Source organism: Pholis gunnellus (genome assembly GCF_910591455.1).
Source record: "Pholis gunnellus genome assembly, chromosome: 18".
Classification (NCBI taxonomy): Eukaryota; Metazoa; Chordata; class Actinopteri; order Perciformes; family Pholidae; genus Pholis; species Pholis gunnellus.
The window spans coordinates 21,661,350-21,683,239 of NC_136545.1; the positions used below are offsets into that span (position 1 = coordinate 21,661,350).

At 43.6% G+C, this 21,890-nt stretch overlaps 1 protein-coding gene across 1 annotated transcript in view; it reads left to right on the forward strand.

Moving 5' to 3' along the window:
* Positions 1-5,277: 5,277 nt before the first annotated feature.
* The window catches only part of gfra2b (GDNF family receptor alpha 2b), a gene marked incomplete at both ends in the record, with an annotated part of 41,216 nt that continues 24,603 nt past the window's right edge, over positions 5,278-21,890 (forward strand). Inside the window, 2 exons of the mRNA XM_079179333.1 lie at positions 5,278-5,338; positions 5,783-6,082. Of these exons, the coding sequence (XP_079035459.1) occupies positions 5,278-5,338; positions 5,783-6,082 (361 nt within the window). The remainder of the gene's footprint in view (positions 5,339-5,782; positions 6,083-21,890) is intronic.

The following is a 21,890-nucleotide window of genomic DNA, read 5'->3' on the forward strand; positions in this document are numbered from 1 at the left end:
GTATCACCCCGGGTCATCATGAGAGAGAGAGAGAGAGAGAGAGAGAGAGGGAGAGAGAGAGAGAGAGAGAGAGAGAGAGAATGAGAGAGAGAGAGAGAGAGAGAGAGAGGGAGAGAATGAGAGAGAGAGAGAGAGACAGAGAGAGAGAATGAGAGAGAGAGTGACAGAATGAGAGAGAGAGAGAGGGAGACAGAGGTTTTCTCACCGTTTGGTCTCACCCAGTTTGCTGAAGGAGACACGAGCGGACGCACGAGGCAGCAGGAGAGGAAGACGCGCGAGGCTGTTTCTTTGTGGAGTACATCACTTTGACGGAGGATTATTAATATTAATAATCATTATTATTACTGATATTAATGAGCAGAGCACGCGGTCTGTGATCCTCTTTACGGACACGGTCCCTCACCGAGCACCGGGAAAGTTGGAGTAACGCGGAAGGACGGAGAGAGCGCGAGCTGCTGGATGTCTACCGGGTAACGGACACCGAGCACGGAGCGACTTCTCCGGTAACACCGAGGAGACTCACCGGAGGATGTGAAGTATTCACTCTCCGTGCTGGTCTGAGTCCACAGAGGGGGGTCCGGGATCCCCGTTAAGACCGCCTCACCCCACCATGTCCGCAACAGCGTGCCCGCTCTGCAGCGGAGAGAGAGTGAGAGAGAGAGAGTGAATAAGAGAGAGAGAGTGAGAGAGAGTAAGAGACAGAGAGAGAGTGAGAGAGAGAGAGTGAGAGAGTAAGATAGAGAGAGTGAATAAGAGAGAGAGAGAGTGAGAGAGAGTAAGAGACAGAGAGAGAGTGAGAGAGAGAGAGTGAGAGAGTAAGATAGAGAGAGTGAATAAGAGAGAGAGAGTGAGAGAGAGTAAGAGACAGAGAGAGAGTGAGAGAGAGAGAGTGAGAGAGTAAGATAGAGAGAGTGAATAAGAGAGAGAGAGAGAGTGACAGAGTGAGAGAGAGAGAGTAAGAGAGAGAGAGTGAGAGAGAGTAAGAGACAGAGAGAGAGTGAGAGAGAGAGTAAGAGACAGAGTGAGAGATAGAGAGAGAGTGAGAGAGAGTAAATAAGAGAGAGAGAGAGCGAGACATAGAGAGAGTGAGAGAGAGTGAGAGAGAGAGTAAAAGACAGAGAGAGAGACAGAGAGTGAGAGAGAGAGACATAGAGAGACAGTCAGAGTAAGACCGATAGAGAGACAGATGGAGTGAGAGAGAGTGAGAGAGAGTGAGAGAGACAGAGCTATAGTGAGACAAAGAGTGAGACAGATCCAGGTGAACCAGGACCCTTCCTTCAGGACTCGTCATGATCCTGATTAATATCATCATGGTGGTTTTTGTGTTGGGTGAGTAATTCTTCCTCCTCTCACACACACACACACAGACACACACACACACACACACACACACACACAGACACACACACACACACACACACACACACACACAGACACACACACACACACACAGACACACACACACACACACACACACACACACACACACCCCTCTACCCCCTCTCTTCTATCATTCTGGGAATCAGTTAAAACCACATTCAGGGTTTAATCTGTTCACCTTTGTGTGTGTGTGTGTGTGTGTGTGTTTGTGTGTATGTGTGTGTGTTACTGTGTGTGTGTGTGTGAGTGTGTACGTGTGTGTGTGTTACGGTGTGTGTTAGTGTGTATTGCCTCCTGGTTGCAGGTCTTTAGTAGAAGTAGAAGTACTCTCTCTGCGTCAGTAAACATACCACGATGTAGATATACTCAATTAAAGCAAGTATTCTAAGTATTCTTCAGGAGTTATCGTAGTAAAATGTAAAGTATCGAAAGTAAAAATACTCGTTAGGGAGAAAAACGTCTGCTGTCAGATTTGATGGTCTGTGTGTTTTATTATCGTGATATGATATGTATATATTAGATAATATATATGTATATATTATCTAATATATACATATATATTAGATAATATATATGTATATATTAGTGCTGGGCAAGTTAACGTGTTATTATCGCGTTAACGCATTCATTAATTAACGCCGACAATTATATTATCACTCAGTTTTCTTTTTATTATTAAGCGACATTTTTAACACAAGAACCGTCAGCGAGCGGTGAACAGCTGTTTGTGTGGCGTCTCTTCCTGTTTCCTTCCCCTGCATTCCCCTGGGTCCTAAGTCCCTCCATGTACAGCTTCTCATCACCCTCTATGTACCAACGTACATTTATAACAAACACCACACATGTTACGCTAATCAGCGTAGCATAGCGTCTGACCAACATACCAACAAATAAATGATTCATTTAAATTATTGTTTTAGAGTTTTTAAAGTGTTTAGTTTGTAATATGTATAATAATCATATCATTTAGTTATCACTACTGAGAATTTAACACCGGCTGAATATCTATGATCAGAATCATTATAACTGTGTTATAACTGCTGCTGTGTGAAGAGAATCCTGCTGTTAACAAGAACTTGATGAGTTTAAAGTGTTTAAACCAAATGTTGTTGACCTTTAGTTCATAGAGCAGCACTTTAACATAGAAGAGCTCAACACACTACTTTAGATTCATTATTGAACTTTGTGCATAGCAAAAAAATCATGTGATTACTCACGATTAAACATTTTAATCGTTGCCCAGCACTAATATATATATATATATATATATATATATATATATATATTATCTGGTGTATAAAAATACATGTTCTATGTTATGTTATATAAATTAACATACATAAGTACATACATACATAAGTATATAAGTATAGAACATAGAACATAGAACATAAACAAAGATCATAGATCATAGAACATAGAACATAGATCACAGAACATAGATCATAGATCATAGGTCATAAATCATAGACCATAGAACATAAAAAATGTATCATAGATCATAGAACATAGATCATAGAACATAGAACATAAAGAATGTATCATAGATCATAGAACATAGATCATAGAACATAGAACATAAAAAATGTATCATAGATCATAGAACATAGATCATAGAACATAGAACATAAAAAATGTATCATAGATCATAGAACATAGAACATAAAAAATGTATCATAGAACATGTAACATATAACATAGAGAATAGAACATAGATCATAGATCATAGGTCATAGACCATAGAACATAGATCACAGAACACAGAACATAGATCATGGAACAGATAACAGAACATAGAACATAGAACATAGTTCATAGATCATACATACACTCGTGCATAAACATGCTGAAGTAAACATGTTGACAATAGTTCTAAAGGATACAATAATAAAACACAGATGATAAATAATCAAGTCACCAGACATTCCTAAATAAAATCATATCATATAATACTAATTGTTGCTATTTAAGATGAAATAAAAACCTTTTTGTACTTTCAGCCTCCAGATTGTAATGAAGCGTCTGTCTGAAGGTGAACAGCTGGAGTTCTGGGTTCACGATATCTGTTTGGTCTCTCAGAATATTCTGAGCCTCCCTGAACTCAGATAGCCCGGGTCATAAACAGAGCAGAGCCACCGGAAGTTTAATTAAAGTATGAACGACTGGAATAGAAATACTAAGTACAAGTACCTCAGAGCTGCGCTTTAGTGCACTTGTTGAGTAAATGTACCTCGTTATATTGACTGCTGTTCTGTTTCTGTCACTTCATTTGGCCTCTTAGAAGAGAGTCACTGTTGAGGATTCAGTGCTGGTCTGGTCTGAGGTTCTGGTCTGGTCTGAGGTTCTGGTCTGGTCTGAGGTTCTGGTCTGGTCTGTGGTGCTGGTCTGGCCTGAGGTTCTGGTCTAGTCTGAGGTGCTGGTCTGGCCTGAGGTTCTGGTCTAGTCTGAGGTGCTGGTCTGGTCTGAGGTTCTGGTTTGGTCTGAGGTGCTGGTTTGGTCTGAGGTACTGGTTTGGTCTGAGGTGCTGGTCTAGTCTGGGGTGCTGGTCTGGTCTGAGGTGCTGGTTTGGTCTGAGGTGCTGGTTTGGTCTGAGGTGCTGGTTTTGTCTGAGGTGCTGGTCTGGTCTGAGGTTCTGGTCTGGTCTGAGGTTCTGGTTTGGTCTGAGGTGCTGGTTTGGTCTGAGGTGCTGGTCTGGTCTGAGGTTCCAGTCTGGTCTGAGGTGCTGGTCTGGTCTGAGGTTCCAGTCTGGTCTGAGGTGCTGGTCTGGTCTGAGGTGCTGGTCTGGTCTGAGGTTCCAGTCTGGTCTGAGGTGCTGGTCTGGTCTGAGGTTCTGGTCTAGTCTGAGGTGCTGGTCTGGTATATGGTGCTGTTCCTGGTCCATAGGGAAACCACTGGTTGTTCCAGTCTTGTTGTGAAAACTTAGTCCTGAATGAGTCTTCAACAAACTGCAGCCTGTCAGAGGGAGAGGTGCATTGTGGGTAATGTAGTTGAAGAAGAATGTGTAGAATAAAAAAGACGACATTTCTGGTTCTGCTGCATCGATTTCAATCCTTTTTGAAAAACTGTCCGTCCTCTGATGACGTCGTGACGATAAATCTGTCTGTAAATAAATAAATCCAGAACAGATGTTTTCTCCACGTTGATAACGTTGTTGGTTAGAAACACTGAGGAGTCAAAGTTACATCTTTTAGAAAAGAAAAACATCACCAGACTCCTAGACTACAGTTATGATCCTTTAATAATCGTCTGTTTAATATGATATCTGTTTAAATATGATAATATCTGTAAAGGTTCCAACATGAGACTCATCTTTAATGACGATACAAAGGACTTTAAACAGTTAATGATTTGTTTTACTATTGTTGGTCTCTCATCTCGTCACACAGACGGAAACATTCTGAGAGCACATTACATTACAGTCATTTAGCAGACTAAATAATCTGAGTTAATAATCTCTGAGTCTATTAACTCAGAGATTATTAACTCAGATTATTAACTCAGAGATTATTAACTCAGATTATTAACTCAGAGATTATTAACTCAGATTATTAACTCAGATTATTAACTCAGTTTATTAACTCAGATTATTAACTCAGAGATTATTAACTCAGTTTATTAACTCAGATTATTAACTCAGAGATTTTTAACTCAGAGTTTATTAACTCAGTTTATTAACTCAGATTATTAACTCAGATTATTAACTCAGAGATTATTAACTCAGATTATTAACTCAGATTATTAACTCAGAGATTATTAACTCAGAGTTTATTAACTCAGTTTATTAACTCAGATTATTAACTCAGAGATTATTAACTCAGACTTTATTAACTCAGAGATTATTAACTCAGATTATTAACTCAGAGATTATTAACTTTCAAACAGACGTATTGGTCGGCCATGCTAGTTGTTAGCTCTTTGTTCGTAGCCTTCTCCGGAGTGCGAAACTCGCCGACTCATGGCGAAAAATACGTGATATTGTGGAAAATCTTCTTAGTTAGTTAGTATAATGGTGTATAATTGTGTTTGCAGTGTGTAAAATGGTTTACATGATTAAGTTGCTCAGAATTTCTTCGTTAATTTGAACCCCAAATGGGGCTCGCTCGGGTCCAAGAAGGAAGAAGTTGCCCTTCAAAATAAAAGTCTCTGCTAAATCCTCTGAGGCTTTTACAGGAATTTGAACAAACGGTTTAAGATAATGAGCATTAATTAATGAATTGCTGAATATGAATTAATGGTATTCTTATGATGTGATGCTTTATGCTTCAGCTGTTTTGAAACATGAGATTTTGAAGCAAAGAAGCAAAATATTTAGTGCAGAGGTTTTGGAGTGAAGGACCGGTGAGAGACATGAACTTCACTAATATCGTTATAATCTCACTCCTGATCCCTCTCTTTCCTCCAGATGTGTGTGAATGTGACTCAGAGCTGGACTCCCCCGGCTGGAGGGAACCTCTGGACTGCGTCCGAGCCTCTGAACTGTGCAACCAGAACAGCCAGTGCAGCTCTCGGTACCGGATCATGCGCCAGTGCCTGTCTGGGGGGGACAAGGAGCGCAGCGCCATGCTGGCCTCCAAGGAGTGCCAGGGAGCGCTGGAGGTGCTGCAGGACTCGCCGCTCTACGACTGTCGCTGCAAGAGAGGCATGAAGAAAGAGCTGCAGTGTCTGCAGAACTACTGGAGCATCCACATGGGTCTGAGTGAGGGTGAGTTCGTCCAGAGTCCTGCTTCCTCTCAGAGGTTGGGGTTGAACCTCTGAGTGGTTTTAAGAGAACTGCACAAAGGCGGCTCTGCCTCGATGCTTTCTGTTTGAATGTTGCCTCAAGTGGAGTGAACAAGGAGAGTGTTGCTGTTTTACTCTCATTTATATGTGTTTGGAGTAAAAAGTACTATGTATACAGTACTGTACTATAATATAGAGGACTGTTACAGTAGTGTACTATAATATAGAGGACTGTGTTACAGTAGTGTACTATAATATAGAGGACTGTGTTACAGTAGTGTACTATAATATAGAGGACTGTGTTACAGTAGTGTACTATAATATAGAGAACTGTTACAGTAGTGTACTATAATATAGAGCACTGTGTTACAGTAGTGTACTATAATATAGAGGACTGTTACAGTAGTGTACTATAATATAGAGCACTGTGTTACAGTAGTGTACTATAATATAGAGGACTGTTACAGTAGTGTACTATAATATAGAGGACTGTGTTACAGTAGTGTACTATAATATAGAGCACTGTGTTACAGTAGTGTACTATAATATAGAGGACTGTTACAGTAGTGTACTATAATATAGAGGACTGTGTTACAGTAGTGTACTATAATATAGAGGACTGTTACAGTAGTGTACTATAATATAGAGCACTGTGTTACAGTAGTGTACTATAATATAGAGGACTGTTACAGTAGCGTACTATAATATAGAGGACTGTGTTACAGTAGTGTACTATAATATAGAGCACTGTGTTACAGTAGTGTACTATAATATAGAGGACTGTTACAGTAGTGTACTATAATATAGAGGACTGTGTTACAGTAGTGTACTATAATATAGAGGACTGTGTTACAGTAGTGTACTATAATATAGAGGACTGTTACAGTAGTGTACTATAATATAGAGCACTGTGTTACAGTAGTGTACTATAATATAGAGCACTGTGTTACAGTAGTGTACTATAATATAGAGGACTGTTACAGTAGTGTACTATAATATAGAGGACTGTGTTACAGTAGTGTACTATAATATAGAGGACTGTTACAGTAGTGTACTATAATATAGAGCACTGTGTTACAGTAGTGTACTATAATATAGAGGACTGTTACAGTAGCGTACTATAATATAGAGGACTGTTACAGTAGTGTACTATAATATAGAGGACTGTTACAGTAGTGTACTATAATATAGAGGACTGTTACAGTAGTGTACTATAATATAGAGCACTGTGTTACAGTAGTGTACTATAATATAGAGGACTGTGTTACAGTAGTGTACTATAATATAGAGCACTGTGTTACAGTAGTGTACTATAATATAGAGCACTGTGTTACAGTAGTGTACTATAATATAGAGGACTGTTACAGTAGTGTACTATAATATAGAGCACTGTGTTACAGTAGTGTACTATAATATAGAGGGCTGTTACAGTAGTGTACTATAATATAGAGCACTGTGTTACAGTAGTGTACTATAATATAGAGGACTGTGTTACAGTAGTGTACTATAATATAGAGCACTGTGTTACAGTAGTGTACTATAATATAGAGGACTGTTACAGTAGCGTACTATAATATAGAGGACTGTTACAATAGTGTACTATAATATAGAGCACTGTGTTACAGTAGTGTACTATAATATAGAGGACTGTTACAGTAGTGTACTATAATATAGAGCACTGTGTTACAGTAGTGTACTATAATATAGAGCACTATGATACACTGGACTCTTCTAATAGAACAAATATCATATTCTTTCACTTCTGATGTTCTGTGTTTGAGTCACCTGGCTAACGTCTGTGATTGGTTCAGGTCCCATTGCCGGTCTTGTGTTCTCTGTTTGTCAGCACACACACACACACACACACACACACACACTCACACTGGCCTAGTTTGGGTCTCAGCAGTTGCAGAGCTCATTACGAGCCTCTGTCTTTGTTCTCCGTTCCACTAAGGATGTCTCTGTAGTGCCAGCAATGCCTGCAAAGCCCTTGCACGCACATGCACATGCACACACACACACACACACACACATGCACACACTTGGCGTCCACACACAGGACAAACATTTCAGCCAGATGAAGTTTACAGAATCACAAACTCATTGTTTCAGACATCTGTAACAAGCTGTAGAAGCACAAGTTTACAACTGTTCAAGGACACTAAGCCGTGTGTGTGAGTGTGAGTGTGTGTGTGTGTGTGTGTGTGTGTGTGTGTGTGTGTGTGTGTGTGTGTAGTCAGTGCCGATTCATTTACACAGCAGCTGTTAAAACCTCCAAAGTGTTTTTGTCTGATTTCCTCTGAACGCAGCAGGAGGAAGACCTCCTCATAATGTGCATATTAATTACATGAAGGTCATGAAGCTGTGTGTACTTTATATGTTTTCACAGTTAGATTGATTTGACTCCATATCAGTGTTTGGTTCTTTCTCTATAAACGATTGTATTTATTCATCTTTCTACACAACAAAGTACGTTCCTTCAACTACATGGATACAAGTACATCATCTTCATCAAGTATGCAGACTACCTCAGTACTCTTAATACACGTAGTACATTGTACATTTGTATCTCCTTCATTTTATTCCTTTGACTTTGTTTTTATTGTTTTAAGAAGCGCTCTATGAATAAACTATTATTATTGTTATTTTTACTATTAATATTATAAATTTGAGTTAAATAATAGTATTATTATTATGAGTTATTATTACCGGTGGTGGCTGGTAGAACATCCAGTCAACACCAGCAAACATCCCATAATGATTTAATGCAAAAAATTAAGGTATCAAACATGCATTAAATATTTAACATTTATTCCAACACGAAAAAATATAATAATATTCTATATAATATAAAACACACATATATATCATTATTTATTTATAACTATATATGCATTTCTCAGACAGGTGCTTCATGTCCCTCACTCCCTACCCTGGTGTCCTCATGTCTCCTTACCTCCTCATGCCTCACTCCCTACCCTGGTGTCCTCATGTCTCCTTACCTCCTCATGCCTCACTCCCTACCCTGGTGTCCTCATGTCTCCTTACCTCCTCATGCCTCACTCCCTACCCTGGTGTCCTCATGTCTCCTTACCTCCTCCTGCCTCACTCCCTACCCTGGTGTCCTCATGTCTCCTTACCTCCTCATGCCTCACTCCCTACCCTGGTGTCCTCATGTCTCCTTACCTCCTCATGCCTCACTCCCTACCCTGGTGTCCTCATGTCTCCTTACCTCCTCATGCCTCACTCCCTACCCTGGTGTCCTCATGTCTCCTTACCTCCTCATGCCTCACTCCCTACCCTGGTGTCCTCATGTCTCCTTACCTCCTCCTCCCTCACTCCCTACCCTGGTGTCCTCATGTCTCCTTACCTCCTCATGCCTCACTCCCTACCCTGGTGTCCTCATGTCTCCTTACCTCCTCCTCCCTCACTCCCTACCCTGGTTTCCTCATGTCTCCTTACCTCCTCCTCCCTCACTCCCTACCCTGGTGTCCTCATGTCTCCTTACCTCCTCCTCCCTCACTCCCTACCCTGGTGTCCTCATGTCTCCTTACCTCCTCCTCCCTCACTCCCTACCCTGGTGTTCTCATGTCTCCTTACCTCCTCCTCCCTCACTCCCTACCCTGGTGTTCTCATGTCTCCTTACCTCCTCCTCCCTCACTCCCTACCCTGGTGTCCTCATGTCTCCTTACCTCCTCCTCCCTCACTCCCTACCTGTCCGTGCTGGATCTGTCCTCGTTTTAAAGCTAACTACGTTGTTAGCATGACATCATCCAGCTAGCCTGGCCTGTCTGGTGCAGCTAGTGGAGCAGCTTCCCGCGCTGCTTCCCTTTAGCTCGTCTGCTGTGTGATTGTGAGGTCAGGCTGATCTGGGATCAGCTCTTTGACTGCAGTTTCTCCTCAAAGTCCTCCTCTCAGACGGGTCCTGGAGGAGCAGTGCTCGGCTGTAGAGACGAGTCCGGACGAGAACGTGCAGCTGGATCTGTTTGAGGACGCTGATTGGCTCGATTGTATGTCACTCATCTCTTTAATCAGCATTAAAGCTTCCTAGCTCCGCCTCTTTGGGTTCCTGCAGCGCCCAGCTCAGCTGAGACGTGCACACGTGGAGAGATATCATATTTTACACATATTACTGGCTGATTCCATATTCCAAAAACACAAATATTGACAATTTGTATAGTTTATTTAGTATTTTTTGTGTTATTTGTAGCTGCGCGCCCTCTATTGACCAGCTGATGATTACATCAGACGCTCAACGTAAAGCAGCAGTTGTTTCACTGGTCCTAAGAGAAGATGCTCATTGAGAGATCAGATGTTAAAGAGAATCTCAGACTTCAGAGGTCTGAACACATCAGCCTGCAGCGGTCTGCTGCTGAGAGCTGCAGCTCCATCAGTGTTCCTCAGCGGAGGTTCATCTGCTGCTTCTTTAATTACATTACAGATTATTTTCTATACGTCGGACAGAAACTCTCAGTTTAAATCTTTTCTTTCATGTGACAATGAACAAAAGAGTCTCTCCTTCATGCATATTAAGCAGCAGCAGAGGATGTGCTGGCTTTTCAGCTTAAAACTTCTCATAGAATCCAGAGGAAGAGGAGTCTCTGCGTCCGGGTTAGGGATGATGAAAACAGCCGGATTTGGATTTAGAAGGATTAAAAATTGAAGAAGACAAAGTTTGGTTCGTACGAGAAAGCAGAGTTAAGTGGAGACTCTTTTATCCATCATGATGATAACACCGTTTATCATGAGAACAGAAGATACAGAAAGAGAAGAAGTGTTTGCTGATCCAGAGCCGGTCCCTCTGGTCTCACATGTGGACCCAGGAACAGCTTCTAGGTTCAGGTCCAGCTGAGAACCCTGAAAGTAATCAGTTCATTCCTGCAGTGAATGAGTCAGTGAAATCTGAGTCCTCTGGTCCTGGTTTTAGTTCAACCTTCAGTAAATGCATCCTGTAGTTAGAGGCTGTAGTGTGACTCCTGAGGCTCAGAGGCTGGTGTGTGACTCCTGAGGCTTAGAGGCTGCTGTGTGACTCCTGAGGCTGAGAGGCTGGTGTGTGACTCCTGAGGCTTAGAGGCTGCTGTGTGACTCCTGAGGCTGAGAGGCTGGTGTGTGACTCCTGAGGCTTAGAGGCTGCTGTGTGACTCCTGAGGCTGAGAGGCTGGTGTGTGACTCCTGAGGCTGAGAGGCTGCTGTGTGACTCCTGAGGCTGAGAGGCTGCTGTGTGACTCCTGAGGCTTAGAGGCTGGTGTGTGACTCCTGAGGCTGAGAGGCTGGTGTGTGACTCCTGAGGCTTGGAGGCTGGTGTGTGACTCCTGAGGCTTAGAGGCTGCTGTGTGACTCCTGAGGCTGAGAGGCTGCTGTGTGACTCCTGAGGCTTAGAGGCTGCTGTGTGACTCCTGAGGCTTAGAGGCTGGTGTGTGACTCCTGAGGCTGAGAGGCTGCTGTGTGACTCCTGAGGCTTAGAGGCTGTAGTGTGACTCCTGAGGCTCAGAGGCTGTAGTGTGACTCCTGAGACTTAGAGGCTGGATGTTTGAACAGCAGCACTGCACATGGAGATGCAGATTCCAGCAACACAGTGAAGTTCTTCTGGGTTTATTCTTATTCTAGAAGAGGCTGGACATCCTGCACACAGACCAGAGACACAGAAACTACTCTAAACAACTCGTGGCTCATTAGAAAATGAAATGAAAGTTACAGAAGTAGAGAAAGAACAAAGAGCAGGTCTGCAGAAAGCATCTCTGACGTTTAACACCAGGAGAGAAGTGATGAGCTTCAGCCTGATGAACGTGTTCACGTGATCGACGAGGACAGTTTGTTACAAACAGCAGCTGAGTTCACTTCAAGCCTTCAAACAGAAGCAGGCTGTGATGTCACACCTCTCTCAGCCAATCAGCAGGTTGATTAAGAGAGTCATGACTGACAGCAGCATCCAAGCTGAACTCAGTTCCATTGAGTCTGTGATTACCCAGCAGATCCTCCGGGGGGGGGGGGGCTAATGAGCTGAGGGACGCCACGTCACCTGAAGACGGAGAACTGGAGTCGCTCCTGTGACCAGAGACACACAGAGAGATGCACACAGAGCTGGCTGGGTCCATGGTCTCTAGTCCTGAGTGAAGGTGCTGAAGAGGTTCAGTCCCTGAGCCGGGTCCTCATTCCTCAAGAGACGGATCCTCCACAGATCCTCTGCGTCAGCAGCAGACCTTCATTGAGGTAAACAGAGTCTCCACTAGACCCTCGCTGCTCTCCAGCTGCCCTACTTTACTTTATTGTTCTACAATCTACATCTCGTCTCATCCGGCTTCATGCCCCGAATGCTAGAAAGCTCTTCATCCCTCCTCATTTCTGTCTCGTTTACACTCTTCATCACGGTGATGAAGACGTGATTCAGCCGCCTGCAGGAGAACATGAGAGCAAGAACCCAGAACACAGAGAACAATGTTCTACACATGTTACTGATGCTTCACAACTCACTGACAGCAGATAACACAGTCTCAGGAGCAGCAACCAGAGACACTGCTCATATATAATATAATGTAGTATATTATGTATATTATGTATATAACGTATATTATGTATATTATGTATATAATGTATATAATGTATGTATTGTATGAAGAGAAGGAGGTGAAGCTGAAGAGAGCAAACCTCAACAGAGAACAATCACCACATCTAACAAGAAGACTTCACTTTATTCATAGTTTATAACACACACATTCATGCGCTCATTATGATGAACAGATGAACCTCCTGTGAGGTCTTAGTGTGTAGTAACGGAGGGACGTCAGAGAGAGAAAGGACAGCAGAGATGAGATCAGAGAGATGTAACCTCCATCTGTTTTCTGACCCTCGTCTTCTCGTTGAAGGACGGAGGACGTTGTCTCTGGATGAGGTTCAACCTGTGACTTCCTCCTTAAACGTCTGAAGCTTTAAGCTCTGAAGACTTGATGTGAATCTCTGACTCGTCTGGAGACATGTAGACGTCTCATTCCTGATCGTCCACAACGATCCATCACTCTGCTGCTGTGTGATGCTCGCTGTCCGTCGGTCCATTAAACTACCAATCATTACGCTAGTGTGTGTGTGTGTGTGTGTGTGTGTGTGTGTGTGTGTCACTAACACAGACATAAATATATAATTACATACATAAAATATTTCTTTAAAGGGGAAGAAACCACCTAATAAAACAATAATATGTGTGTATATACAGTATAGTATATACTGTGTGTATATATAGTATATACTGTGTGTATATATTAGTGCTGGGCAAGTTAACGCGTTATTATCGTATTAACGCATTCATTAATTAACGCCGACAATTATATTATCGCGCGTTAACGCAGTTTTTTTTTATTTTTATTAAGCGACATTTTTAACACAAGAACCGTCAGCGAGCGGTGAACAGCTGTTTGTGTGGCGTCTCTTCCTGTTTCCTTCCCCTACATTCCCCTGGGTCCTAAGTCCCTCCATGTACAGCTTCTCATCACCTCTATGTACCAACGTACATTTATAACAAACACCACATGTTACGCTAATCAGCGTAGCATAGTGTCTGAACAACATACCAACAAATTAATGATTCATTTAAATGATCTTTTAGAGTTTTTAAAGTGTTTAGTTTGGGTTAATGTTATTGCACTTTTGTTCTTATAGCATTACTTTTAAAATAAAAGTGCACAATACACTACTTTTGAATTAATTATTGAACTTTGCGCATAACAATGAGATTAAGCAGAATTAATCGCGATTAATTGCAAAAAAATCACGCGATTAAACATTTTAATCGTTGCCCAGCACTAATATATTTATATATATATATATATATAAATATAAATAATATTATTTAACTGGTGTCACTTCAGTAACACGTGAAGCAGAACACCATCGAGTGTTCTTTGAGCTCGGGGCTGTGGGAGGAGAACAAGAGACGGGTCAGAGAAACAGCTTCTTTCCTTCGTCACTGATCTTCAGAGTTCAGAATGAAAACCGTCCTCTGCATGAAAAGTCTCCAGAGAATCAGTGGAGGAAGTGACACACGTAGATTACCAACTATGGACGGACTGACGTCATGAAACAAAGAGGAACTTCTCACACAGTCTGTAAAGTGACTCAGAGAGACATTCGGGTGAAAGATGTTTAAAATGAATTTCCTCTGAAATCTATTTCGTACACTCGTCTTTGATAAAAACTTCATTGATTGATCCGAGGAGCAGAATAATGAACAGCTGGGAGGATTGAAACCGTTGGCCTCGTCAAAGCGAGACGGATGATCCGACTGCGTCCATTTGTTCTCAGAGAAACTAACCCAAACTGAGTTATTGTTTAATCTGAACCAGGAGTCTGGCTGTGAGGGATCTGCTCGGGGAGGTCTGATCTGTCCCTGGAGTCCTGTACAGCAGGCAGCAGCATCGGTCACGGGCAGCTCAGCTCTGAGCTCCTGGTGGGACCAAAGCAACGCGACGGCCAATGAAACGGCTCCGATTCCTGCTGTGACTGCTGCCGCTGCAGGATATTACAAAGTTCACCCCACAGAGGTTTCCCTCTGCAGGGTCACAGGAACCAGACTTCAGAAACGCTTTGTTCGTCTGCTGCTGCTTGTGATTGAGAGATAATATTATTAGTCACACCAGCAGCTGAGGACGGCTCTCATATTGATGCAATACTCTCACTGATGAGCTCTCACAGTAATCCATGCTTCCATCGGTATTCCACTTTAAGAATGAACTACGTCATGCTTGTGTTTAGATCAGTCATCAATCTCTGGTGCTGAATGTGTTAAAGCTGCATTCTCTCTAGTGTCCACCAGGGGGCGACTCCTCTGGTTGTATAGAAGTCTATGAGAAAATGACTCTTCTCACCAGACGATGAGGTGGGACAAGCAGAGTCGCTGCACCAGGAAGTGTTTCAATGCATACGACAGAACCACGGCAGGAGGCAAGACCAGGGTCCAGGTATAACCAGGATCCATGGAAACCTGTGATAAAATAAAACACATATATACACATACATACATATACACTAATACAGTTGCACTCAAAATGCTTTAACCCTCACCGCAAATCAGGTCCATCCGCAAAATCTACAAACCCCCCCAGAGCCGCTCCCAATGAACAACCCAAACAGCTCAACACAACCAATGCCAAGTGGTCTCATGGTCTCAGTCTCTAGTTTCAAGTCTTCTTCAATACAGCATGATGTTCATTTAGTACATGATGGTCCATTTAGAGTCAAACAGACCATAAAGCAGGGGATGCTTTAGGGCGGGGCTAGATGGCGATGACCAAAAAAACAAGATGATGACCTCCAAAAAACAAGATTACGATGGCCTACAATCCAAGAAGGCGGCGACCAAAAAACCGAGATGGTTACGGCCAAAAAACCAAGAGTGCGACCAAAAGTCCACAAACCATCATGTGACTAAGTCCACTTCCTTAAATACGGTCTATGACTTGCTTTCAGCAGTAATGAAGGTTAAAGGTATAAATATCTCCAGACTCCAGGAAATGTGCATATGGTTACCCATAATTCCCCTCTTCCAGAGACTCATAGCTTTATGATCCTCCAGTACTGTTCTAGCTTTCTATGTATTTAGACATTCGCTCAGTTGTCTAATGGAGCTTATGGTCTAAATGTGACTATAAGTATCTCAATGAAGTCTCTGACCCGTCTGTGGCCGATCTAAAGATGTCTTCTTACCGTCAGGCTGCGTTTCGTTCTTCATCTTGAGAGTTTGGACCTCACAACAAATACAAATGCAATTATAAAGTAATTAAGACAATGAAGAGGGAGAGTCAGAGCTCAAGTAAACAGCATTCTAATTATGTTAATGTGATGGACTCGTTAATCAGACCAACCATAAACACTGAGGAGCTCAGTGATCAGATACCATTTGGAATAATTACAACTTGTTTATAGACTGGTGGCTCTTCAACATGTTTTGATGCTGCTGATTTTATTTAAACATCCATCAATTCATTTATTTCATGTTTATCAACTAAATAACAAATGTCTCAAATGCGTTAAAATGTTTCCGTATAATCTTTTATAGAAAACATGTTTCTATATGTTTGTAATATATCTGCTGTTGTAGAATCTAATATCTGGCCATGTGGGGATTTACTAAAAGATGAATTCATGGTTGTGTGCTGAATAAAACATACAGGTTGAAATCATCACACAAGGTAAAGAGTTGAACTTTTGACTTGTTTCTGAATCTCATTCCAAGCAGAGGAAGAGAATAAAATGTATTTATTCTCTTCATATTCAGAATTATAATGCAGCTCTGTGAATGTGAGGGATGTGAGTGCAGAGCCTCTTCTACAGTTTTCTTGTGGAAAGATTGTGAAGGAGCTCAGCTGTGTTAAAGAAGAACGTCCATAAACTATCATTTGATTAAAGACACGATTCACATGTTTGTGAATAAACCTGAAAGTCACATGTGGCCATAAAACATGCATGAAAACTAGTAAACAAGCTGAAATAGTTGGCGTGCAGTAATGAATGAATAGTTGGCAGCAACGCTAGAAATAATACGCTCATAGTTTATGTGGTTTTTTCTTTTTGAACTTCCTGTTTACAGCGAGAATGAGAGTGTGTGGCGTCGCGATCACGTCGCTCCTTCACTAGAACTAGAAGCACTTTTTGAAGTGTTACTTTACATCCACTTTAAAGCCACTTGAGGTGAACACAATGGGAAGGTGACAGGTGGAGGTGAGGACGGGGCTCTTCAGCTGATATTATGGGATGGAGGGGGCAACACACCTGCAGCGTGTGAAAGTACTCAAGCTGAGGGCGACGGGCTCTTGTGGTTTTCACAGCTTTTAAGAGACCTGCTTCAGTGAATCCATGAGACCCAGCAGAAACCTGCTGTCTGATGACCAACATCACCACCATGACCACCATCACCAACATCACCACCATCACCAACATCACCACCATCACCACCATCACTACCATGACCACCATCACCACCATGACCACCATCACCACCATGACCACCATCACTACCATGACCACCATCGCCAACATCACCACCATCACCACCATCACTACCATCACTACCATGACCACCATCACTACCATCACCACCATGACCACCATCACCACCATGACCGCCATCACCACCATCACCACCATGACCACCATCACCAACATCACCACCATCACCAACATCACCACCATCACCACCATCACCACCATCACTACCATGACCACCATCACTACCATGACCACCATCACCACCATGACCACCATGACCACCATGACCACCATGACCACCATCACCAACATCACCACCATCACCACCATGACCACCATCACTACCATCACCACCATCACCACCATGACCACCATCACCAACATCACCACCATCACCACCATCACCACCATCACCACCATGACCACCATCACTACCATCACCACCATGACCAACATCACCACCATGACCACCATCACCAACATCACCACCATCACCACCATCACCACCATCACTACCATCACTACCATGACCACCATCACCACCATGACCACCATGACCACCATCACCACCATGACCACCATGACCACCATCACCAACATCACCACCATCACCACCATCACCACCATCACTACCATGACCACCATCACTACCATGACCACCATCACCACCATGACCACCATGACCACCATGACCACCATCACCACCATGACCACCATGACCACCATCACCAACATCACCACCATGACCACCATGACCACCATCACTACCATGACCACCATCACCACCATGACCACCATGACCACCATGACCACCATGACCACCATCACCAACATCACCACCATGACCACCATCACCAACATCACCACCATCACCACCATCACCACCATCACTACCATCACTACCATGACCACCATCACCACCATGACCACCATGACCACCATCACCAACATCACCACCATGACCACCATCACCAACATCACCACCATCACCACCATCACCACCATCACTACCATCACTACCATGACCACCATCACCACCATGACCACCATGACCACCATCACCACCATGACCACCATGACCACCATCACCAACATCACCACCATCACCACCATCACCACCATCACTACCATGACCACCATCACTACCATCACCACCATGACCACCATGACCACCATCACCACCATGACCACCATGACCACCATCACCAACATCACCACCATCACCACCATCACCACCATCACTACCATGACCACCATCACTACCATGACCACCATCACCACCATGACCACCATGACCACCATGACCACCATCACCACCATGACCACCATGACCACCATCACCAACATCACCACCATGACCACCATGACCACCATCACCAACATCACCACCATCACCACCATCACCACCATCACTACCATCACTACCATGACCACCATGACCAACATCACCACCATCACTACCATCACCACCATCACCACCATCACCACCATCACTACCATCACCACCATCACTACCATGACCACCATCACTACCATGACCACCATCACTACCATGACCACCATCACCACCATCACCACCATGACCACCATGACCACCATCACCACCATGACCACCATGACCACCATCACCAACATCACCACCATCACCACCATCACCACCATCACTACCATCACCACCATCACTACCATGACCACCATCACTACCATGACCACCATCACTACCATGACCACCATCACCACCATGACCACCATCACCACCATGACCACCATCACCACCATCACTACCATCACTACCATGACCACCATGACCAACATCACCACCATCACCAACATCACCACCATCACTACCATCACCACCATCACTACCATGACCACCATCACTACCATGACCACCATCACCACCATCACCACCATCACTACCATGACCACCATCACTACCATGACCACCATCACCACCATGACCACCATCACCACCATGACCACCATGACCAACATCACCACCATGACCACCATCACTACCATGACCACCATCACCACCATGACCACCATCACCACCATCACCACCATGACCACCATCACCACCATCACCACCATCACCAACATCACCACCATCACCACCATCACTACCATGACCAACATCACCACCATGACCACCATCACCACCATGACCACCATATTCACACAGTTTGAGGCTTATTTGACTGTAGTTTTGTTTCATAATATTTACTAATTTGTAGTTATTTGAATTCCAAGCCACAACCTTTTCCGAAAGTGGTTTTGTTGCCTAACCCTGAAGTGGTTTTGTTGCCTAACCCTGAAGTGGTTTTGTTGCCTAACCCTAAAGTGGTTTTGTTGCCTAACCCTGAAGTGGTTTTGTTGCCTAACCCTGAAGTGGTTTTGTTGCCTAACCCTGAAGTGGTTTTGTTGCCTAACCCTGAAGTGGTTTTGTTGCCTAACCCTAAAGTGGTTTTGTTGCCTAACCCTGAAGTGGTTTTGTTGCCTAACCCTAAAGTGGTTTTGTTGCCTAACCCTGAAGTGGTTTTGTTGCCTAACCCTGAAGTGGTTTTGTTGCCTAACCCTAAAGTGGTTTTGTTGCCTAACCCTGAAGTGGTTTTGTTGCCTAACCCTGAAGTGGTTTTGTTGCCTAACCCTGAAGTGGTTTTGTTGCCTAACCCTGAAGTGGTTTTGTTGCCTAACCCTGAAGTGGTTTTGTTGCCTAACCCTGAAGTGGTTTTGTTGCCTAACCCTAAAGTGGTTTTGTTGCCTAACCCTGAAGTGGTTTTGTTGCCTAACCCTGAAGTGGTTTTGTTGCCTAACCCTGAAGTGGTTTTGTTGCCTTGTTGTAGGCTCAGTTTGGCCGTCTGAAGTGTGTAACCTCCACAGCTCTGAGCTGCTGAAAGGGCAGAACTTATAGACACACAATGAGCAGTCAGTGTTTAAGTAATTGCTCCGACTATATTGCCGGATCCTTTAGCTCATAGATCGGAGCACTTAGTATTGACTGAAGCTGTTTAGCATGCATGCTAATATTTCAGGCTTTAAGTATTCTGTCCAGAAACTGGCCGGGCGAGCGCCTCATCACTGAGGTGCTTAGAGTTCAGCCTGATAAATTACACGTTTAACATTGACATTGGTGTTTAGCATGCAGTCAAATAAATGGCTAATTTACGAGCCTGACTAATGACTGATGTGTTTAGCATGTGGGCTAATGAGCAATGTATTTAGCATGCGGGCTAATTAGAGAGCTGCAGGCTGATTAGTATTGCTCCACAGAGAGACACTGCTGTTTGCTGTTTACTCAGCTGCCTAACACACACACACACACACACACACACACACACACACACACACACACACACACACACACAGACAGTCTGCATGTGGATAGCATATGTTTTAAACGTAAGACTGAAACATGCATCATTAAATTCTCTCGTCTTTGATAAGTGGTTCTATAATCACATGTAGAAAGAAGGATTTTACTTTCTTCTCTGTCCCATGAGAGGACTCGAGAGCAGTGGACCGGTACCAGAATGAATAAATATTATATTATTTCTGTTTTATTGATTATCAGAGTCTGAAAGAAGTTTTATTTTGAAAAATGACCGGATTCTCTCGCAATTTCATGCGCGTGTGGCTCTTGACGTAGCAAGACGCTTGTCTCGTTACCTCAGAAATGAAGCCCGCAAACTACTGTTTAGCATTCATGAACAGAGTACCTGAACAGGTAGTACACAGAGTACCTGTACAGGTAGAGAACAGAGTACCTGAACAGGTAGTGAACAGAGTACCTGAACAGGTAGAGAACAGAGTACCTGAACAGGTAGTGAACAGAGTACCTGAGCAGGTAGAGAACAGAGTACCTGAACAGGTAGTGAACAGAGTACCTGAACAGGTAGTGAACAGAGTACCTGAACAGGTAGAGAACAGAGTACCTGAACAGGTAGTGAACAGAGTACCTGAACAGGTAGTGAACAGAGTACCTGAACAGGTAGAGAACAGAGTACCTGAACAAAAAGGCCAAAGCGAGAGGACAGAAGAGAGAAAATCAGGTGAATAGATTCTCGGTCAGACAGTGTTTCAGACTCTCTCCTCCTCCTTCAGTAATAATTAAAGGAGTGAAAGCTGAGAGCGGTGCTACTCAGCACTTTGACTTTCCTCAAATTAACACAAACACACTTTCTACATGCAAGCAGACAGAAACTGATGCAGCATGACTTCCTCCAACCAACTCGTCGACTCATCGTAGCTCTGTCTCCTCCTCTCCTCCCTCTCCTCCTGTCTTCCTCTCCTCCTCTTCTCCCTCTCCTCTCCTCCTCTCCCCCCTCTCCTCTCCTCCTCTCCTCTCCTCCTCTCCTCCCTCTCCTCCTCTCCTCCTCTCCTCTCCTCCTCTCCTCCTCTCCTCCTCCTCTCCTCTCCTCCTCTCCTCCTCTCCTCCTCTCCTCCTCCTCTCCTCTCCTCCTCTCCTCCTCTCCTCCTCTCCTCTCCTCCTCCTCTCCTCTCCTCTCCTCCTCTCCTCCTCTCCTCCTCACTGAAAGGTGTTGGCAGCAGCCTCAGTGGCCTCATAATTGAATCTTAAAGCATCTCCTCTTGATGGTTCCATGTGATGGAACATCTCCTCTTGGTGGTTCCATGTGATGGAACATCTCCTCTTGATGGTTCCATGTGATGGAACATCTCCTCTTGGTGGTTCCATGTGATGGAACATCTCCTCTTGGTGGTTCCATGTGATGGAACATCTCCTCTTGGTGGTTCCATGTGATGGAACATCTCCTCTTGGTGGTTCCATGTGATGGAACATCTCCTCTTGGTGGTTC